The 20,296-nt window shown below is 49.2% G+C and overlaps 1 protein-coding gene across 3 annotated transcripts in view; it reads left to right on the top strand.

The window, feature by feature from the left end:
• The window catches only part of DAG1 (dystroglycan 1), a 52,340-nt gene that overhangs the window by 27,992 nt on the left and 4,052 nt on the right, over window positions 1–20,296 (top strand). For 2 of the 3 annotated variants that reach the window (XM_080625647.1, XM_080625648.1), the window contains exon 2: window positions 8,403–8,810. In XM_080625647.1, coding sequence (XP_080481773.1) covers window positions 8,529–8,810 — 282 coding nt within the window. In that variant the 5' untranslated portion in view covers window positions 8,403–8,528. Of the gene's footprint in view, window positions 1–3,979; window positions 4,044–8,402; window positions 8,811–20,296 lie in introns of those variants that run through there. The other variant, XM_080625649.1, reaches the window with a different exon arrangement.

Consider the following 20,296-nt stretch of genomic DNA (forward strand, 5'->3'; position numbering starts at 1 on the left):
GTACCTGAAGACTTGTATTTTGGTACAAAAATCCACGTTTAGTTTTAAAGCTACATAAAACTTGGCTTTGTACCTGCCAAATTCACTTGTAAAACAGTTGGCCCCCTGTGCAAATTATTTCTAGAGAGCCTAGAGTCAGACTTCAGTGAACACAAGCTGCTGTGGCACAGTGAGCCTATGGAGGGCCTAGGAATTTATCTCAAGAGTCCTCTATCTTCTACTTCCAATGTTTCTAGTAATTAGTGCTCCTCAAATCCAAGTGCACTGTCATGGGGACTGGTCTCTGTGTTGTGTACACAAACCACTGAGATAACTCTGTCATGGTCCAAATTAAAATTGCTCTAATATTTCAGAACAGTGCTTTGGTCTCTGCTGATGGACTTCTGCCAGCCTTGGTGTCCTCTGTCCTGGATGGTTTCTGCTGAAATGCTCTTCTGTAACACCATGGTCTTCATCAGAATTAATGTCCAACACAAATATGAAGCTTTCCTTACAAAGAAGAAATTTAGGGTCAGAAATACCTATTTTATCCTGATGCTTTGAGTTCTGTTTTTTACTACATCTTGTGTGCATGCATATCTATACACACATAAAACACATGTTGTGTTTATCTTCAAAATATGCATTTTTATGGCATTTGTATGGAAGGAGCTCTTGGTTTTGTTTTGTTGGTTTGTTCTTTTTTTAACCTTTTGTAGTTTAATTTCCTGTGGATTTTAGTCTAGCTTTAGCTTACATTGCCTTAAGCATAGAAATAAATATTAGCATTTTTACACTCTCTCACTCTGTTTCTAGACAAAACCAGAAGTCACCAGTAGTAGAGTTTTTAGGGGCTTGCTCTGGCTGGCTACACATTGGAAATCCAAGTGAAGCCAAAGTCACATTGAACTGCATGCCCTTTGCTGACAGACCCTTCCCCTGCCCTGCTACAGCTGTATATTTAGTCTCTGTGCCCTTTCCAGTAACAGCCGGGAGAAGATGCCTGGAGAGGAATGCGAGCCATCGTTTGACTGCATGCCATCCTGGGACCCTGCTATCTGTCACACAGTGCTGGTTGAGCCAGAAATGCTGCCCTGTTAACTCTACCTTCTATGAAATTGTCCCATCTCGCTTTGTTCTCTCCCGACTTCTTTCAGGAAGGATCCATTTTATACCTTTGATCCCCATCACCTTTCTCCACCAGCCCTCCATTGTGACAGGGCTGGCTCAAGGGATGCAAGGCATATGGAGCTGCACTGGTGAAGCTGTCACTCTGCTTTGGCTTGTTGGTGGGGATTCATATCCTAATTTGCTTGCTGCCAGCAGCCAGGAAAATGGCAGTTCTACCTGGCTGTGATGTTTGTAATTACAGGGGAAAAAATGATCTCTGAGGCCTTCTAAATACTTGGGAAGATAATATCTGAGTTTCCTTTCAACTGAATGCACTTGAAGATACAATCTGAGTTGGCTGTCTGGGAATAACTAAGTGGGAGGAAGGGATTGATTGTGGTTGGTGAAGCTTTCATCCAAGAGCCAGAAGTCTTGCCTAGCCAAAATCTGCAGCTGCCGGTCACTGCGGCGGGTCAGGCACAGCGGCTGTTTGGGGCATGGCTCAAGCATAGGACAAGTGGCACACATGCTGCAGGACTGACAAGCAGTGGGACATCCACATGGTCTGCCAGCAAATGTCAGGTCAGTGTGCAAGTGTGTAGTCTAGAGGTGCTTGTGGGTACCACAATAATCCTCTCCTGCCTCCTTGGGGCTGCGGGAGGCTGGGGACGGTGCTTGCCTTCAGAAGTCTTATCACTGCATCTTCTGAGGGAAATGTACTCTGCAAGGAACGTAAAACATGCTCTGTGTCCAGCTCTGGTGTCGGTGTTTCTGCTGCTGCTCTGCAGTGCCCCTTGCACATAGCTCTGTAGGAGTACTCTGGCTGGGGCTCCAGGAGCTGCTGATGCTGCTTCCTCACCTGCACAGCTCTTGCTGGAGGGGGCATACCAGGAGCATATCCTGTGTGCTTACCTTTGTCAGACCAAGAAGTCTTCCTGGGAGCAGAGTCCCAAGCTGGGAAGAGCAGTATGGTGACCCAGCTTCTGGACAGGCAGATGCGGGGCAGGGGGAAAGGAGAATTCTGCTTTTTGCATCTTTTCTATCTTGGAGCTGCCTCTGCATTCGCTCTGCAAGAGGTCTGGAGATCGCATGTCCTCATGAACACAAAGCCTGTGCTGGATGGTGGGAAGTCCACCTTGCCCTAGGTGCTTGCTCAGTGCTTGGAGCAGAGGCATCCATCAGTGTCTCTGGTCCCAGGCTGGGGACCAAACAAGCTGGTTTTATTGGCCAAGGGAGACACGAGATGCACAAACGAAAGGGGTGTGGGAAGGCTTCATTCCTCCTCAGTGGCGCAAACTGTAGTTTTCAAACAAAAGGTAATGGAAGTTAGTAGAAAGCTTCCTCTTAGCTACAGGAAAGTTCAATATTTTGGTGCTTTACCAAAACCCGCTGTGAGGTGCCGATTGCTGTGACCACTTCCTGTACAAGCTTCATGAAGCTGCTTGTGGCATGTGTGACGTGAAGCAACAAGTCAGTGACAGTTTGCAGCAGAGCTTCCCATCAGCAAGAGTGTGCTGCTCACTTCCCTGCCCATCACACAATTTTAGCACTGCTGGTTTGGTTTTGTTTGCGTTTGGGCTTTTTCCCCAGGATTTTTTTTTCAGTGTCAGGGTTTCCTGACACCAGACGTGCTGGAGATGAGCAATGCATGAATACAGGAAGGAACAAGACTGAGAAGCAGCATCTTTTCTGTGTGTGTATCCTTTGAGCTAGGTGTCAGGTCTGTTGAGCGGTTAGCTTGGTGACAATACAAGGTGAGCATAGCTGCAGAAGTGTGTTGAAATGAAATTCTAGGGTGAAGAATTGAGTGCAGCTTGGCTTGTACCTTCTGGACTGATGGTGTTTGAGGTAACCATCTAATGATGGCAAGCTTGTCAACTGGCTGTGAGGGACAGAGGGTGCAAGAGGCTGCCAGAACACTCGTCTGGGCTCTCTGCTGAAGCAACTTTCTCTTTCAGTCTGATTTCTGATGCTAAGCTGGCTGCTGCTTTGAGTTTGATGCACAGCTGGCTCTAAACAGGTAGCTGTGATTGTTGCATTAAGCCAAAACCTTGTGGATGAGCTTGTCTTCTAGAGAGACAGCCAGTCTTGGTGTAAAGCTACTGTCGCTGTTGATGCCTGGTCAGTACCATGGGGACACAATGCTGTTGCTTTGAGCAGGGGACTACACTAGCAGTGAATCTGTCTTCGGCCTCCTTGCCTGTTCTCTTGCAGCAGCTGCCTGCTGGTCAATCTGTGTGTGATGAATGCATCCCTGTGCAGTTGCCCTCCTGTACCTCCCTTTCCATAACCTGGGCGCAGCAGCCTGGAGCTGGGTTGCCATCTGCGAACATACATGGCTGAAGCCATTGAGGTTGGAAGTAATCCCCAAAGTTATTTTCAGCCGGTTCCCCTTGCTTATAACACAGGCTGTTGGAGGGAATGCTGCCTGTGTTTCAGGGTATGTCCAGAGCTGGGCAAGCGCAGAAACTCTGTTTCCTAAATTTCACGCTCCAGAGTGTCCTTTGTGCACGTAATGTGTCGGACTTGCTGACTGGCATGCTCTTAGCCTTGAGGAGTCTGTACCTCTTAGTTCAGAAACTTGGTGATGGGTTGCTCTGCCCAGATGTGCTGCCTCCGAGCTGTTTGTCCCTCCTACCCCCCTTCCCAGGCTCTGCTGGTGTGTGCTGTCGTGTTCTGGGCTGGGGAGCGTGCACTGCACAGTGCCACCTTCGTGTGCCTGGCCGGTGACGCTGGGTTTCATCATTCCTCCTGCTTGCTGCCTTGACACGCAGCCACGCAGCAGCTGACAGGACTTGCCCAGAGATCCGCCTGTGGAAACACGCACGAGAGAGCTGCGCAGAGACAATAACTCTGTTCTGGAAAGTTGCACTGGCCCTTTTTAGCCAAGCCCGAGTCTGCTTCCTTAGAGAAAGGCCACTCTTCAGTGGAGATATTGGTAAATAAGCAGTCAGGTAAGTGGGATTCCTCTGAACTCTCCTAAATACCTTCTTATCTGGAGTAGAGAATTGCACAGCAGCTACTTGAGCTTTCTATACGCTGGGCTCAGTGGCATTAATATGCTGGCAGTGATTAATTACCTCAGCCCAGTGATGTGATTGTGTACTTCAGCAATTGGATTAGATGTAGTTGGACAGAGACTTCACTTTCACTGGTTCTTGCTGAAGTGGTGGCAGCATAATCGGCCAAGGAGGAGGAGTGGTTTCTGAGCAGCCATGCTCCTGCTGCTGGGATGCTTCCCCGGGCCCCACTCTGCTGATCTTGTGGTGGGCAGAGGGAAAGGTCTCTGAGAAGATGCGTGGCTGGAGTAGCTACCTTATCCTGCTCTCAGTCCTTCCTTTCATTCCGATCTTCTGGCTTCACTGTTCCGCGTTCCTGAATCGTGAAGGTAGAGCGTGTCCTTAATGTGTCAGTGGGCCTTGTAGCTGCATGGAGACGGAGCAAGCTCCAGCATTGTCTTGACAAGTCAGCATCATATCAAGTGCAGCATCATATCAACATAACTTCACCAAGCAGGCCCAGTTCTGTGTCTCCAAGACGGGGGGGTTTGGCACTGGAGATCAGGCATCAACATTGGCAAATGCACCGAGCACTAGGACTGAAGCAGATGTTGATGCTGACTTTGATGTTTCATCCAGCGCTCTGGAGGCTCAAACTTGAGACCAAAAGATCTCTCACAGAAGCAGGAGGATAAAGAGAAAGTTGGTTCTTTCAGAAGATCAGACAGAGCAAAATATCCTGAAATTCAGGACTAACCTGAACATTTGTGTGTGTTCTGCAAAACTGGGAGTACAGATCCTGCTGGAAGGAGCACTGTGCCATGAAGTGAAGCTGGGGTGGTGTGGCTTTCGCTTGTAACTTGAAAGTGCTGTCTAAGTCAGTTGGCCCTACGGCCTGATGCTTCCCAGAGATCAGCAGAAGACCACCTGCTGAATGCCATCTGCATTTGGGGTTTGGCCCTGTTGTGAGATTGTGGGAAACTGTGTGAGGTGTTGAGATTTTTGCTCCCATAGAGCTCCAGCTCTGTGCCACTCACTGGGCATGGACCGTGTCTCGGAACACTGACCTTTTCCACGTACAACTGGCATGATGTCTTACACAAATGAGTCTGGGTTTTGCCCATGGTAGTCTCACAGGAAATAGTGTGGGCTCTTCAACTTGACAGAGGCACCACACAGGTCCCAGTGTTTGTTAAAGCTTCACTGCAGGTACCTCTTGCTCTGTTCTGCAGCTGCATTGAGACCTGCAGTGCTGGTGCCTGGTGGAGTGCTGGCTTAGGCAGGACCACAGGCTTAGGCAGAGGACCTTCTATCCCAAAAAGCATTCTGCCTTGAAGCAACAGTCCATGTGGACCTCAGCACTGCAGAGCAGTGCCTTGTTCCAGCTATCTGTAGAGCTGTACCACCCTGCCTTTCCTCCTTAGCACTCAGTGTGAGAGTCTGGCACTGTTTCAGCTTCTGTCGATTGTTTGGTGAGGTGGAGCTGTGTTAAGAGATTTTTTGGTGGTGCAAGTTTGTTCTCAGCTCCTGTTGGTATTTTGTTATCAGCTCCTGAATTCCTCCTACACCTTCTGTGTGTTCCACTTACATATGCAGAGACTGTTCTCCTGTAGTTCCCCTAAAATGAAAATCTGAATTTGTGTGACCTGCAAGCATCACACAAGGTCTTGAGTTCCTTGGCTGAGGGGTGCCTATCAGACAGGCAGTGTTTGTTGCCTGCTCCGATAATTGTTTCTGAAATGTGTGATGACTTCATCTTCCTCCCCTGCTCACCACAGATATCGAGAACCAGCTCTTTTCTGCCCAAATACTCCATCCAAGAAAAATGCCACAGGCCAGATCACGTCATTTGGCCAAGCAACACAGGAGCTGCACCATGCTCATGCATGAGCTCCAGTGACAGCCCGGGGCAAGGGCTGGCCTGAAGCCATGGTGCTGAACCTCTCCAGGTGTTTTTACAGCTCTGTGTGGTTGTACACCATGTGTCTGCGTGTCTGGGTGTTTCTCCTCCACTCAGATGTGGAGGCTCATCGCAGCTGTGAGAGGCAGCCATGTTTCCATGCTGATAGTATCTCTGCCCCACAGCAGCCATGGGGCTGCTGGGTTCTGCTGCTGCCACATTCCTCCCCTGGCTGCAAGTCTCTGATCCTGCCTGTACTTGCTGGAGTTGCTTTCTAGTTCCTCACACAGTAGGGCTTCCCAATGAGCAGGCTGCAGGAGAAGTAGCTCATGGACAAGGAAGGCATCATCACTGCAGTGTCCATATCCCAGGCTCCATGGAGGGTGAAGGTGGTTCTTCTTTCTGCTTTTTAAGGCACTCTGCAGGGGTGAGCGTCCCCCAGTTTCCTGCTGTGGTGATCAGTGGCCTCCTCAGCACCTCTTGCTGATTTCTGCTCCATCTCCGTAGCTCATTCACACAGCTTGTTGTGTTGAGTCACACTGAGGTGACTCTAGGTTCCTCCAAAAATAGCTGGTGTGTGTCAGGTCCTCTGACCACGCAGGGAGCTGGTAGGAGAGATGTGTCCTGTAGGAAGTGGGGCTTCTGGAGAAGCAGCTCAGGCACCTCACTCCGGGTGGAGACCACCACATGCTCTTTAGGAAGAGCCTGGCCCTGTTGCTTCATCTGGTGTCCTTCCAGCTGCCTGGAACAGCAGGCAGGACACGGACAGGAGTACAAGAGTAGTGCTTTCTTCTGGTGCTGGGATCTCACACCAGCCATCCTCCTGTCTGTCTTGTGGTTGCCAGGAATATTATTCTGTTTCTGCTGTGTCTTTTGCCTTTCAATCAGGACAGGTTTTCCACAACTATCAGATCCAGTATCTGCCTCATGGATGCCGTAGCCAGAGGTTATTGCATTCAGCTCGTAATTTCTGCTACGCGCAGCCCTCTGCTGCTTGTGACTCTGCTCAGGGGGCCCATTACCTTGGGATGGAGGTGTCAACCCCATCTACAAATGCTTTATGGTGAAAAGTTCCATCAAGAGATGAGGATGTGTTGGGCTTTACATGCTACCTCTCAGCTTCTCTGGAGTGTAGGTTTTAGGGTGAACAACCAAATTTTACTTCTCCTGTTACTCCTGTGGTAACCTTGGCCTTGGTTGCCTGCGTGGACAGGCTCTCTGCCTGCTCTGCAAGCCTGTGGTGGGCAATACAGGCCACAGCACAGTGAGTTAGCTGGTCTTGCTGTTGTGCTTCTCTGGGAGGTCTGTGAGGGCAAGAAGCAGTAAATGGGATTTCCCTTCCCACCCAGTCTGTCTCCAGGGTCTCTTGGGACAGCCTGATGTGCATCACACGATGCAGCAGGAAGAGGCTAAAATAAATCAGAGCTGTGCCCAGAGAACTGGGAGCCAGTGTTTAGAAGTCAGACTGGGTTTGCCCTGGGAATCAGGAGTCAGTCTCTCTCAGTCTGGAAATAAAGGAGTTGGTTCAAGACACAAGAGTGCCTGGCCTGAGGAGCCCAGTCCTGTGTGCTCCTGGGGCTGAACAGCACGTTCTTGATCCATGCGCCTCTTGTGCAGTCTGCCTGCAGATGGGCTTTGAAGAGGAACCTGGGGGTGTGTACAGATCCGTGACTCTTTCATGCTGCAGCTGGACCCAGTCTGGAGGGAGAAGCAACTGGGGAAGTGAAAGAAGAATAGTGAGGGAGAGCTGGAGATGTTTCTTGGGTGAGCTGTGCAAGCAGGAGGGAGCTGGATGGCAGGTAGCAGTGTGGGACACTGTGTGCATGGCTTACTCCAGTCTGACTTCGGGGTTTGTATTGTTGGCCCCCAGATCAAATTTAAACACACTAATATCAAAAGCTGGAACTGAAAGGAGACCTGGCTTGAAAGCCAGGCTCATGGGTCAGAGAAGCAGAAGTGTCTGTTGTGCATGAAGCTGTCAAGATGGCAGCTTTGGAGTACCAGAGGTTTCTTGGAGCCTTCATAGGGGGTTGCTGGCATGTAAGTGGCAGTTACTGATGCCCCGGCCTGATTTCAGCTTGCCTTTAAAGGTCACCTATTACCACTGTCTTGGCTTCAGTTTTATCTGCCCCATCTCCTTACCTGTGGATATCTTGGGATGCTGTGGCTCCAAAGCAGGAGAAACATGGTTGTGTGCATGAAAAGCAGGAGGATCTTGTTTCTTTCAAGGTGCTGTAGGTCAGAAGAGGAGTTGAGAAGCTTCTGCTTCCTTTAACAGTAGTGGTAACTCTCCATTTAAGTCAAAAAGCTAAATAGAAGAGGGTAGCGCAGCAGGTTTCTCTCTGTGCATTGCAAGGGGTCTGTCTGTGGTTATTGTCATGAATGTGCTGACTGGGTTTCCTATGTTTAACCAGGTTCCCAGGACTCCTAGGATGAGGCTTCTGTGAAGAACCAGTGGATCCCTGCCTGCGCTGCGGTGCCTGCAGATCCCTGTGGTCCCCTTTCCGGCTGGAGCACTGTCGCCGAGGCCGCCGGGAAGAATGACTGTTGGGTGCCTCCTGCAGCCCCCTTTCCTGGGGAGGACTTGGCTCCCTGTGCTGCTGCTGGCGGCCTCTGCTCACTGCCACTGGCCCAGTGAGCCGGCAGAAGTGGTTCGGGACTGGGAAAACCAGCTGGAGGCCTCCATGCACTCTGTGCTCTCGGACCTCCGGGACACTGTGCCGGCTGTGGTGGGCATACCAGACAGCTCTGCTGTGGTGGGACGCTTCTTCAGAGTCTCCATTCCCACAGATTTAATTGCTTCCAATGGAGAAATTGTCCAGGTGAGAAATCCCATTCCACGAGGCTTGTTTCAGTTACATTCTTGCAGGAGTCGAGCTGATCACCCTGCTGGGTCATGAGGGTTGCTGTGAAGCAGCCTTAAGGTTTTGTAGGACTATGGGAGAAGGATTTAAACTCTTCACCTCATTGGAAAGTTCCTTTCCTCTATAATGAGGAGAGATTTCTCAGGGATGACTGATCAGTTTGTTGGCTGTATTTAAACTGTGAGACAACTCCGTCCCTGGAACGATGGGCACATTCATAAGGAGATGTTGCCTCAGGATCTAGGGAGCCACACAATTCCTGGGACTGCAGCTCTGAGGCTCAGGGAGTTTGCTTTGCTGTGGTAACAAAACACTGCTAGACAAATAGACCTTGTTCTGCCAGCGGGGCTCTGCGTTGCCTTTGACACAGTCTCTCCTGACCTCGTCCCTAAGCCCTCTTGGGAAAAATGGGAGCTGTTCTCTTTATCTGACATACCCTTGTACTGCTGGCACTGCGGACACTTAAAAACTGAGTTTGGGAATCAGTCCTAAGGGCAAGAAAGTGTTGGAATAGCCCAGAGGAGGGTAGGTACTGCTGAACACATTGCTTATCTTCAGTCCTTTCTTGGGAAGGTGCTGAGAAGACAACTTCTCAGCATCTGCTTGCCTGGATCATGTGGTGTTCAGAAAATAATGGGTTTAAAAAAAAAAAAAAAAAATTACATTCCAATCTCAGGATTTTTTTTATTTTTTCCAAAGAGCAAAACTGAAAAACAGTTTTAAAAATCCAGTTTTAGAGAACATTCTAAAAAGGCAGCCTTCTGGTGTGTCTAAGATCAGAGGGAGATGAAGAGCAAGTCAGGAGACAGCCTGAAATCTCAGCTTCTCCTTGAAGGCGGGTTTGTTTTAGCTGTGCGTACCGTCACGCAGTTCTCAGTCCAGCTACGTGATCCCGCTGGCTCCGGTGAGGGAGCCGGGGCCGCGATGTGCCAGTGGTAGGCAGATAAATCTGAGGAATGCATCTGCTGTTGGCAGACGGGCAGATGGGGAGGAGGAACGTGGTGGGTGAGCCCCTGGCTCGTGGGGTTAGCGCAGGGAATGGGCCAGTTCTACAGCAAAGACCGTGACATTTGTTGACTGCAGCCAAGGAGGCGCGGGCGGGGGGCAGCAGTGCCTGCCCTGCTTTGACACCGCCTGTGCTCTGAGCATGGGGCACCACTATAGCACTGGGCTACAAGAATCCAGTGCTACAGACAGGTGCAGTCACCCAGGATCTTGTGTTACAGGAATGGTAACTCTGGTTTGGGATTTTGCATCAGAGTGGCTTGTCTTGGTGTTGTCTAATAGCTACTTTGATGGCAAGAATAATGTTCAGTGTTTGTATAACACCGCAGCTTCCTCTTGTCTCCTTTTCTGGCACAAAAGTCATCTTTGATAGCTCCAGCAGCTGCAGGAAAATCCTGATAGATGATTTCCACCCCACCTTATTGCTTCGAACAATCCCCCTGCCACTTTGGTGTTGAGGCGTGTTTGCTAACACCAGCAGATGCCTGAAGAGCCTCAAATGGACTGGGATGGAGCAGGGCCCAACAGTTGCTGGATGTGCATAGCTTAGCAAACACTGGGAGTGATTTTCATGCTTGTCCATGGGCTTGACCAAGTGTATGTTGCATCTATTCACCTTGAAATTTACTTTAAAAGAGCAGTGGGCTGTAGGGTGCTGTAAGCACCCTTACTTAGATGGTGCCTCTGGAAGGTCTCTTCCTTGCAGGGGATGCATGTTGGCTGCTGCGCACAGCTGACCTTTGCTACGGGGATTTGATTCCTGGCTAGCAAGAACTGCGTAGGCAATTCTGCATTCTGGGGTGAATTTTTGTTTTACTGGAAAGTTTCAGGACAAATTGCTCTGGTCTTTTTCTCAGGCTGCCCTGCATTTCTCAGCTGGAGCAGTAAAAGCGTAATACTTCTGGACCTTGCTAATTGATTCTATTCTAAAGAGAAAGAGTAAGGGCTGTGCCCTTTGAGATGAAATGGCAGGTCAGAGTTTACAATATGATGTGGTTGCCTACACTTAGTCCCCTTAAATATCAGAGAAATAGGCTATAATTTCATTAATTCCTTTTTTAAAGATGATGTCCCCAAAATCCCATCTGGAGCCTGAAGAAGTTGTGATGGCTTCCTTTTGAGAGAGTTCCCACTGATTATTTCTGGGCTCGGTTTGTATTGCTGTGGAGATCACCTTGAAGCTGCTTCTCAGATCCTTTCCCTGCTTGTTAGCAGATTCTAGCCGGCTGTAGACAAAATACTTTTCTCTGCAGCCGCGGTTGTGGGATGGAAACAACGCCAGGCATCCGGAGGAGTGCCTCGCAGGCACGCACTCCTGCACACACAGGAGGGCTCTCTGTGAACCAGGTATGTGCTCCTGGGAGCAGTGCTGCTGGAGGACAGGTGAGATCTCAAGGTTAAGTACAAAACCAAGTCTATTCTAGCACGCAAAGGCAGACACACAGAAAAGTTAAAAACTACCTTGTGTCTTAATTTCGGAGTCTCATTTCCATGTTGCTAAGAGCCAGCTGCTGGCACAGCTTTGTGGCCATTGTAGCTTACTGGCCATTAGAAATCCCCTTCCCCTGTGCCTTGTCTTCCCAGATGAGTCTTCTCAGGACTCTGTGTCCTTTGAAGGTTGGCTGCAGCCTGCAGGTATTTCAGCTGTCAAATCTGATGGCAGTTCAGTCCAGATGCTGTCCTCTAGCTTCCTCACTACAGCAAGGCTTCTCACTGCAGGATTGCTCTTCTGGTGTCTGAAGGTATCTTGGAAATGAAAACTCTTTGCTGTGCCTTCTCAAAAGGGTTAACAGCAGGATCTGACACCAAAACCTTGGCATTTTACAAGAGCTGGGTTAAAACATTCAATCTCCACGTATGGTACAACCCCCTCACCATGCAGACAGGTAGTACAACGGGGTATGCGTGTTCCCACTAGCTCCAAGTTATCCTGGGAGCAGGATAACCATGGCTGTTGGTGCTGGCACCCTCACCACAATCAGTCATCACAGGCCTGACAATCTGTTTTCCCTGTTTCCACTGAAAGCTTTGTGGAGTCTGACCTGTTACCTCTCAGCTGTGTCCTGTTGTTGAAGAACATCATGCTCAGGCCAAAGACCAGGTGGATTTCCTGTTCCTGCCACTTCCATTTGAAGCTGCTCCGGAATTTGTCTGTTCTGATTTAAAAATGCAGCTTCTAGCCTAAATTTAGAGATGGCTAGGAGTATTTATATGTGCTGCCCTTTAGCTTAAATCAGTTCTACCTTCATAATATTTACTTCCTTTTTGTATTTATAAGGGACAGGCATATTCCTCTGTGTTGATTTTATTAGGTAAAGCCAAGCCAGCCTCTTCAGCCTTTTTCATAAAATAAGCTTTCTTTTCCTCTCCTCATCTTTGCAGCTGTCTTCTGCACCTCTTCCAGCTTGAGTTTATTTTTCTTATGTTTATGACCACAGCTATGCAAAATACTCCAGATGAAAGTTTACCAGAGCCTTCTGTAAAGGCATCAAAACTTCCTTTCCTCTTCTGTAAATAACCTTGTTTGATACATCCTACAATCGTTTGCTTTTCCATGGCTGCCTTGCCTTGCTCAGACATCTTGCCATCAGCTGCAATAGCTGGGCCTGTAGTTTCTGCTTCCAGTTGTTGAGGTCCCAGAAGTGGACATTAGGCAAGGTGTGTGTGATGGTTGATTTTACAGTGCTGACCATGGTCTCCATGAGGTCTGTTAGTCCTGTCTCAAAGGTTGTCCCATTTTATTTGTATGAAAACCTAACCTATTGGTGTCCAGGTGAGGACAGTGGCACTATCACTGGTAGCACCTCTGTCAGCATTTGGGATGGTGGCTTTGCAGTAAACATGGCCCTCCCCGCATCCCACCAGTGATGTACACTGCCACACACGGGGAAAGCCGACACTGGCCTTGATCCATGAAAGACAAAACACACAAAGGAAGGCATTTATGTGGTGTTTACCTTCATCCTGCAGGATGCTTATCTGACTTGGTGTGCAAGCTGCCGTAGAAAGCATCTGCTGTCTCCAAGCCTGTGAGAAAAGCTTTCTGACTCTGAGCCATGGGCTATAGAGGCTGTGATGGTGTTTCTCTAAGCTGGGTGCAATGGATGGAGTAAATCTGGGCTTCAAATGCCACTCCAGAAGCACCAGGCTCTGCACTTGGGTCTCAGTATTAAATACAGTCACAAAGTGGCATTGCTGTGGCAATACCTGCTTCTTTCCCTTAGGATGCAGGGATAAATCCAGTTCCCTCTAATAAATATGAGTGTATCCACAAGATACTTGAGCCCTTGCACAATCCAACATCTTAAGTGCAGGTGCCCAGGGTTCATAAAGACAAACAATTTGATGGCTTCTGTTTAAAGGTGGGTCTAAAAGTATGCTGGAAGGAAGGAAGCTCCTGGTGCACAGTGCTTCTCAAGGCACATCCCTGAGCAAGAGGTGATGTGCTGTGTCTTCCTTGAAGCTAATGTAAAGCTGCTGACCTGCCTTTGTCCTGGTAGGGTTGGGTATGGATTGATCCCATGGGGTAGATCTGCTGTGGGTTTGTTAGCTGATGCTAAGGAGGATTTCCCAGGTGAGCACAGCTAAGTCTTGGCTCCTGGTTTTTGGGTTTGAAGTACATGGTCTCAGCAGGGCTTTGTTGGAAAGACAGATAAAACACATAGTGGAGGCCCCTAGAAGCTGCTATTTTATGCAAACATAGCTGGTGGAAAAGTGATTAGAAAGACTGTAGTAATTCACGTAGCTGATTTACACAGTGCAGCTATGCAGTGGGCTTGTGGGCTTATCATAGCACTGGATATTAATCTGGGCAAAAGGATTCTTGCTTTCATTGAATATTAGAATTATTTATGTTGGAAAAGACCTTTAAGATCAAGTCCAGCCATTAACCCAGCACTGCCAAGTCCACCACTGAACTTTCTAAGCAGGAGCCTGATTTTCCAATGATTGCTCTATTTTCTGTCTGTTGAAGTGGCTTTTATTGAACAGCTTTACTCTTATCAGACTTCAGGGACCTTGTTTTATGAACAGGATCCACAGGGATTGAGTTGCAGGAGTCCTGCCATGGCGTACCTGCTGTTAGGGCTGTGCTGCACGCCTCAGCCTTGCTCTGACCCCAAAGCAGAGGCCTGGATGCTGGCAACAAGCCTGCAGTGCCAAGACACACTCAGTTTCAGGGAAGGAAAGACACAAAATACTGATTTTTGCTTTTTATTTCTTTTCTTCTTGCAATGATCCTTATTTCAAAGAGTTTGAACTGAATGTGAATTTTATGAAAGAGGTATTTGTTGAAAGAGGAAGACAAGCAAAGAGTGCTCCTCAGGGGCTGTGGGATGACAAGATAAGTTGGGTATCTTAAAAACCTCTCTATGTCAAAGCATTTGAACTTCACCTCGTCCCTGGGGTCCCCAGTTTTCTTGGATTAATCAGGTGCAGCAACAGGCACTATTTACAGAGGAGTGCGTAGGAATAAATGACAGTGTCTGGAACAGGTCCAGGCAAAGGATGACTTGGGCAGGGCTTTGCTTGGCTGCCATGCTGCAAGCTTGGTGATAAGATGAGCTGATAAGATTTCTGCTGGGGGGCTGAGGGGGCTGCTTATCTTCTTCCTGCAGCGAGGCCGGGTCAGGGAATTTGGCATTTTCAGCGCTTAGTAACAAGCTCTGAGTTTGGAGGAGTGGAAAATGTGACTCAATCTAATTATAAACCAGCTTTTCAGACAGGCTGGGAAGTTCCTGGTTTTGTCCTGCTCTCACAGGTTGTTGCTCTGAGCATCCAGGGAGACTGAGGAATGCAGCGGTAAGGAGAATCCTACAGAGGAGCAGACGTGAGATGGTGGGATCTGGTTCGCCCTTCCTTGCCACACTCTTGAGTGCCAGCTTCCCAGCAATCTGCTGATGACAGGAATAAATTGCTGGGGCTGGTTAGCTGTGCGGCATGAGCACTAAACCCCCAGCACTTGGCATCGCTGCTGTGTGGTATTTTTGCTTCCCCTTGGCCTTTCGCTTATAAAAAGTCACACTGAAAGAAGAGCCCGGCTGAACTTTTGATTTAAGCTGTTGAAGGCTTTTCCTGCCCTCTGAACAAGGGAGAAAGCGGGGTGTGGGCAGCCTGTGCTGACCCCAGCCCCAGCGCAGGCGGGCTGCGCCCTCCTGCTCCAACAATAACGCTAAACAAGTCCTTCCAAGCTGCTTGCATGAACCCATGAAAGGAGGATTTCTTGGGACACTCAATGTTTTGTAGTGACCTCGCAGTGAAACAGCTGTTGTGTTCCCTTGCCCAGGCAGTGTGGGACGCTGAATAGTGTCCTTATAGCAAACACAGAGGCGCATCTGGAAAAGAAGCCGTCATGGTAGGAGTATGCAGGGATGGCATGGGCTGGGCATAGCTGCTCAGCCTGCCTCGTCGTGAAGCCATTTTATTGGTCGTGAAGAAGTTGTTGAGAGCAAATACTGCTTTTGGGGCAGGCAGGCAGAGCCCTGGGCTTGCATCCGCAAAGGAAAGGGGTTGCTTTCCATGCATGAGGCTTCACTTGTCCAGTTAATGGCTGGGAAATGCAGATTAGCAGCAGACACATGAACATCTCTTTCAGGTTTTCACAAGTGTGTAAAAGTAGAGCAGCTGCTTTGCCACCTGGTCCTTCAGGGACTGGAGTTTGAAGTTGAGGGCCAGGACCTGTGATCCAGCCTCTGCAGCCTTACCCTCCCTTATCTCAGTTTTCCAAGCTGGAAGGTTTGAATTTTCTGAGGCAACACTTCAGTGCATGGAGACGTGCAGGAAGAGTTTTGCAGGGCTTTCGCAGGGACCAGCTGAAGCGTGCAGTTAGTTTAACTGTCCTGACCTACCGTGTGCTCAAAGGAAGCACCAGTTACCGGCTGTTCCCATATAGCTTTCAGTCTCTCAATAGAGATGGTGAGCTCCTGCTGGTAATGAAGACTCGGGTCACCAAGGCTGACGTACTTCTGGGAGCCAGTGAAGTCTCTGGGCTGTTTTTAGACTTTCCGGGGCAGATGCATGGCATGAAATGTCCTGGAGCAGCTTGGTTTTGTCTGCGAGTTCCTGCACCTTTTGTCCAAAGCTCGCAGTGGCTCCGAACACCACCATCTGCTGAGGATACCCAAAAGCTCTGCCAGATACCGCAGTCCCCTCTGTGGGGAAGTGCATGTGCTGCCATTCCTCCCTGCTCCTTGTGGCAAGTAAATGCAACTTCCCTTTCTTCAGGCTGAGCTTTCCCATAGCACACCACTGTGCGGTGACACTGTAGCAGTGCCCTGGGAGGAGAAGACTCCAAAAGGTGTCCATCTGCCTTTCACCACAGTTTTCTGCACCTTGTGTTTCTGGGCAGGACCACTCTGATGTCCTAGTGGTCCTATACATGCAGTTGTGATGTACTTGAGGAAGGAAGGCATGTAAGATTAGAGGCTCCTTCTCATGTCATCATCTGGTTGCATACAGACAAGCTTTCCTGTCAGGGCTGTTCCTTGGGGCTAAAGGCTCACGGCTGTTGTGGTCTGATGGTTGTCCAGCTCCTGCCTCTAGCCATTGTGTTCCTTTACCCGATGCAGCAGCCTCTGCTGCAGGACTTGCCTGGGGCAGTGGTGTCTGGACAGTGTGGCAAAATGCACACCCCAGACCTGATGGACCCATGGGCAGAGCCTGACTCCCAAAATAAGTCCATCCTCTGACTCGGAGCCTGCAGGCTGTGTGTTCTTCTTGTTTCTCTTGGCTCCCGGTCGGCTGTGCCAGCACCACAAATCACTGCAGCGCCTGCAGTTCCAGCAGCACTGGAGGGGGGATCTGAAACCAATGTTTGGCCCCAAATCTGCCTGCCTGGGGTATCTGATTTGGGGCTGAGACCTCCTGTTGCTTCTGCTGACAAAACTGCCTGGTGCTACTGCATTAGCCAAGGGATTAAGATGAAGTTGGGGCTTAGGCAAACAGCTTAGGTTTGACTCTTTCTCTGCAGTTATATTTGCATTTGAATTGCATTTGAATTTCCATTTTCTTCTCCCTGCCTGCTGGTTAATTGCTTGCAGAAGCCTGAGTGCTGCAGACTTGGTTTAACACTGGTTAGGTCAGTCAACTTGAGCACAGTTCAGCCTGCCTTCTGCTCAGGTGGAGAGAGGGCTATTTTTCATTATTGGCCATGTGTGTTAGGGTAATGCTGAAGGAGAGCCTGTTGTACAGTAACTTGTCATCAGTAATTATGCTCCAGATGAAATCCCTGGCGTGGGTCTGTCTCAGCAGCAGCTGGACACAAGCAGGGGAAGGGGGCAGTGGGAGATGTGGCAGAGCTGCAGGAGTGTTCACACTCACCCCTGCCCAAAAGCATTCGGGGCTTTTTAGGACTGATATGAAACGGTGCAGGAAGGAGCAGAGTCCCTGGCTGCTGCTGCTGCCTGTGGAAAGTCTGACAGCACAGACTGGGGAGATCCCATCTGATGCCTCCAGGACTGGGAGGTGTTCATATTGGTGTGCCAAAGGGAGACCTGTGGCAGGATCCTATGGTACCTGTCTCCTGGCAAAGGACTTGTTGCCTCCTTTTTGAAGGATTCATCGCAAGGAGGAGGGCTAAATACCTGGAGGATTATAGGGCACTGTTGTAGGCAAGAATGTGGATTTTTGCCTGGATTCCTTTGGAGGCAGTGGTTTTTCTCGCTGCTCATTTGCTTATCTTTGTCTTGTTGGCTGTAGGGCTTTAAGATCTAAGTGTCAAAAACCCAAATCAAACTGAGCTATCTTCTTTCGTGAGCTGACTTCTCTTAGCTGGCTGAGACATGGCCTGTTACTTTTATCTGAAAGGACTTTATGAACAAGGTCTTCAAAACCAGCAGGTATGGATATCAAATCCCAAACACAGGTAATTTTTTCAGTGGTCTTCCATACACTGCCAGGTTTGTGTAATCTTTAACCGATAAGCATTTATTTACAATTATCTCGAATAATGGGAAAACAAAGACAGCCTTTTTTTTTCCTCTTGAGCAACGGAAGAGTTATTTTGAAACCAGAGCCCTTGAGGGAAATGGCAGGGCTTAAGGCTGATATTTATTGCATACGTAGAAAACAGGGAAACTTTTAACATGAAAACTAGAGATCCCAAATCATTAACTCTGTGTAGCCTTAACAACCACCCTTTGAAGCAGTATTTGAAGGAAACGGTGGTGTAGAACAGAGTCCACAGTTCACTGTATCATGAACACAGCAGCAACTGTGAGCAGGACAGACCTACACCAACAGCTCCTCTGGTTAGCCTTCATTTAGGAACAAGTATTTCTATTCAGCCTGATAACCACTTTAATTATCTACTCTAATCTTGCTGATCTCTTCCTTTCATGTGATGGGATTCTGCTGCCCGGGCAGTGTTTAAAGCAGAGCCATGGTATCAAACTTGTTGCTTTCCCAAAGATTTCCCAGGCACAGGCATCTTCATGGATTTCATAAGCGTAATACACGTAAACTTGTTAAAATCACCTCTTGCAGAACCTTTAGAAACAGTCCACATCTCCTCACAGGTTGAATGCAGCTGAACTAGCTCAGCTCTTTTTAAATCAAGTTTAAGTGGGTTTAGAAATGTTTTGCAACCGTTGCATCGCTGCTAGAACAAGTTGTCCCAGTAGGTGATGATTGCCTGGCCTGTTTTTGTTTTTCAGGAGAGCCTAGTTTTCAGTGTGAATCTGTCTAGCTGCAATTTCATTTTCTAGCATGGGCCCTTAAGAACATGAGCTCACATGTAAGCTGTAGGTTAAAAATGGGTTTCCAAGCAGAAAATACTCAGACTGGCCTGTGCCACTCTCACTGTCTGTTTTGCGCAGGGGTCAGGCACCTTTCCTGAGTGAGTTTGGTTATCAAGCATGGGAGCACACGTGATTGAAGGGCGATGCACCCTGTGACATGGGATTAGGTATGGTAATGCTTGATGTGCCTCTCTTCAAGTCACAGGCTGTGCCTGGGGAGGACAGAGCAGCAGCAAATCCCAACTCCCAGGAAAGCTCTAGAGGATCACTGTGGAGTGTGTGATCCTGTAATTAAGGGCTTTTGCAGAGTGCATGGAAAGGAGAGATTTGTTCCAAATGTAGGCTGAAATTACACATTCAGCATGCATTTAACCACTCACTATTAACATTTTTATCCTTCTTGATTGTGTGAGCCTCCATAATGCTGGGGCTTTGTCCTGGCTTCTTAAAGTTTCTGTTCCTGTTGTGTGCCCAGCCCTGCCCTTCCTCCTCCCCAGAGGGCAGGTTAGTGGCTAATTTTGGCTGAGGGGATAAGGAGTGGCACCATCCAGATCCTGCTGCTGTAAATGCCGGGTTCCACTGGGCACTGTCCTGGCAGCTCCGTTTTTAAAGGGTGTGATGGAATTACCCTTTTAAAGGAACACAAGCGCAGCTCAGCCCTTCTGGCTGGGCAGGAGCATCCCCTGCCTTTGTTCTCTCTTGGCAGAAGAGATGCCAAGGAAGGACAATTTGGTCCTTTGTTGGAGGAGGCCTGGAGGGAGGCCTGGCTCCATGTGCCGGTCTCAGGTGAAGGGCTGGGATGAAAGCAGCTCCTGTCATTGCTGTGGTGGAGTGTGTGCATGCAGCAGCAGCCCTGCCAAAACCTGCTGTTGGCTGCCAGACACAGGAGTGAACAGCAAGGCTGAGTGGAAGCACTTTCACGTCTCAGGGCCTCGGTTCAGGTGGGCCACACTGGCGTATAGAGGTATAGGTCCCATGGGGTGGCTTCTTCCAGCTGTTGTAAGCAAGAATCTCAGTTTCCTGCTCTCAGATGTTGCTGCTGAGGAGTTAACCAAAAGCTGTGCTAATAGCTTTAAACTCTGCTCTATAAACTGTACCCAGCGTGTGTCTCATGATGTGCTCTGCAGCTTGTCCAGGCTGGCTGAATGCGGGGCTGATCCTCTGCAGAGGCAAGGAATGCGAGTGGTGCCTGTGTGATCATGGCCGAAACCCTCTGCGGCTCTTGCACAAAAGCTTTTTCATGCTTCTCTTACCAAAGCACTTTTGGGTCCTATGTTACTCTTGCAAAGCCCCACATCCAGGCCCTTCGGTGTGCCGAAACCCGCAGCAGGGGTGCTCTGTGAGCCCCACTGCCCTCCCTTCAGTGTGCTGCCTGCACCGGGCATGTGGGAGACGTGCCCAGGATTCATAGTCTGCCCAGCCCTGCAGCACTGGGCATCGCTCCAGATGCCACCCCAGGGGCTTTCCCAAGCGGGACCTGCAGCTGGCAGGTTTGGTGAGTCCAGCCCCGTCTCTGCACCCACTGCTGGACACAGGGGCACTCCTGCAAGGCAGCGTTCCTCGTGAAACTCCTGGCCCGGCTTCACGTTTGGATAAACTATGAAATATGCATGAGCTTTACTGAATTGCAGAGTAACCAAAGCCCCCTGCGTTGGACTGAGGCAAGCCCAGAGCCTCAACCAGGCTGCTAAATGTGTCCCCGTG

This window comes from Psittacula echo (assembly GCF_963264785.1).
Source record: "Psittacula echo genome assembly, chromosome: 9".
NCBI classification, from domain to species: Eukaryota; Metazoa; Chordata; class Aves; order Psittaciformes; family Psittacidae; genus Psittacula; species Psittacula echo.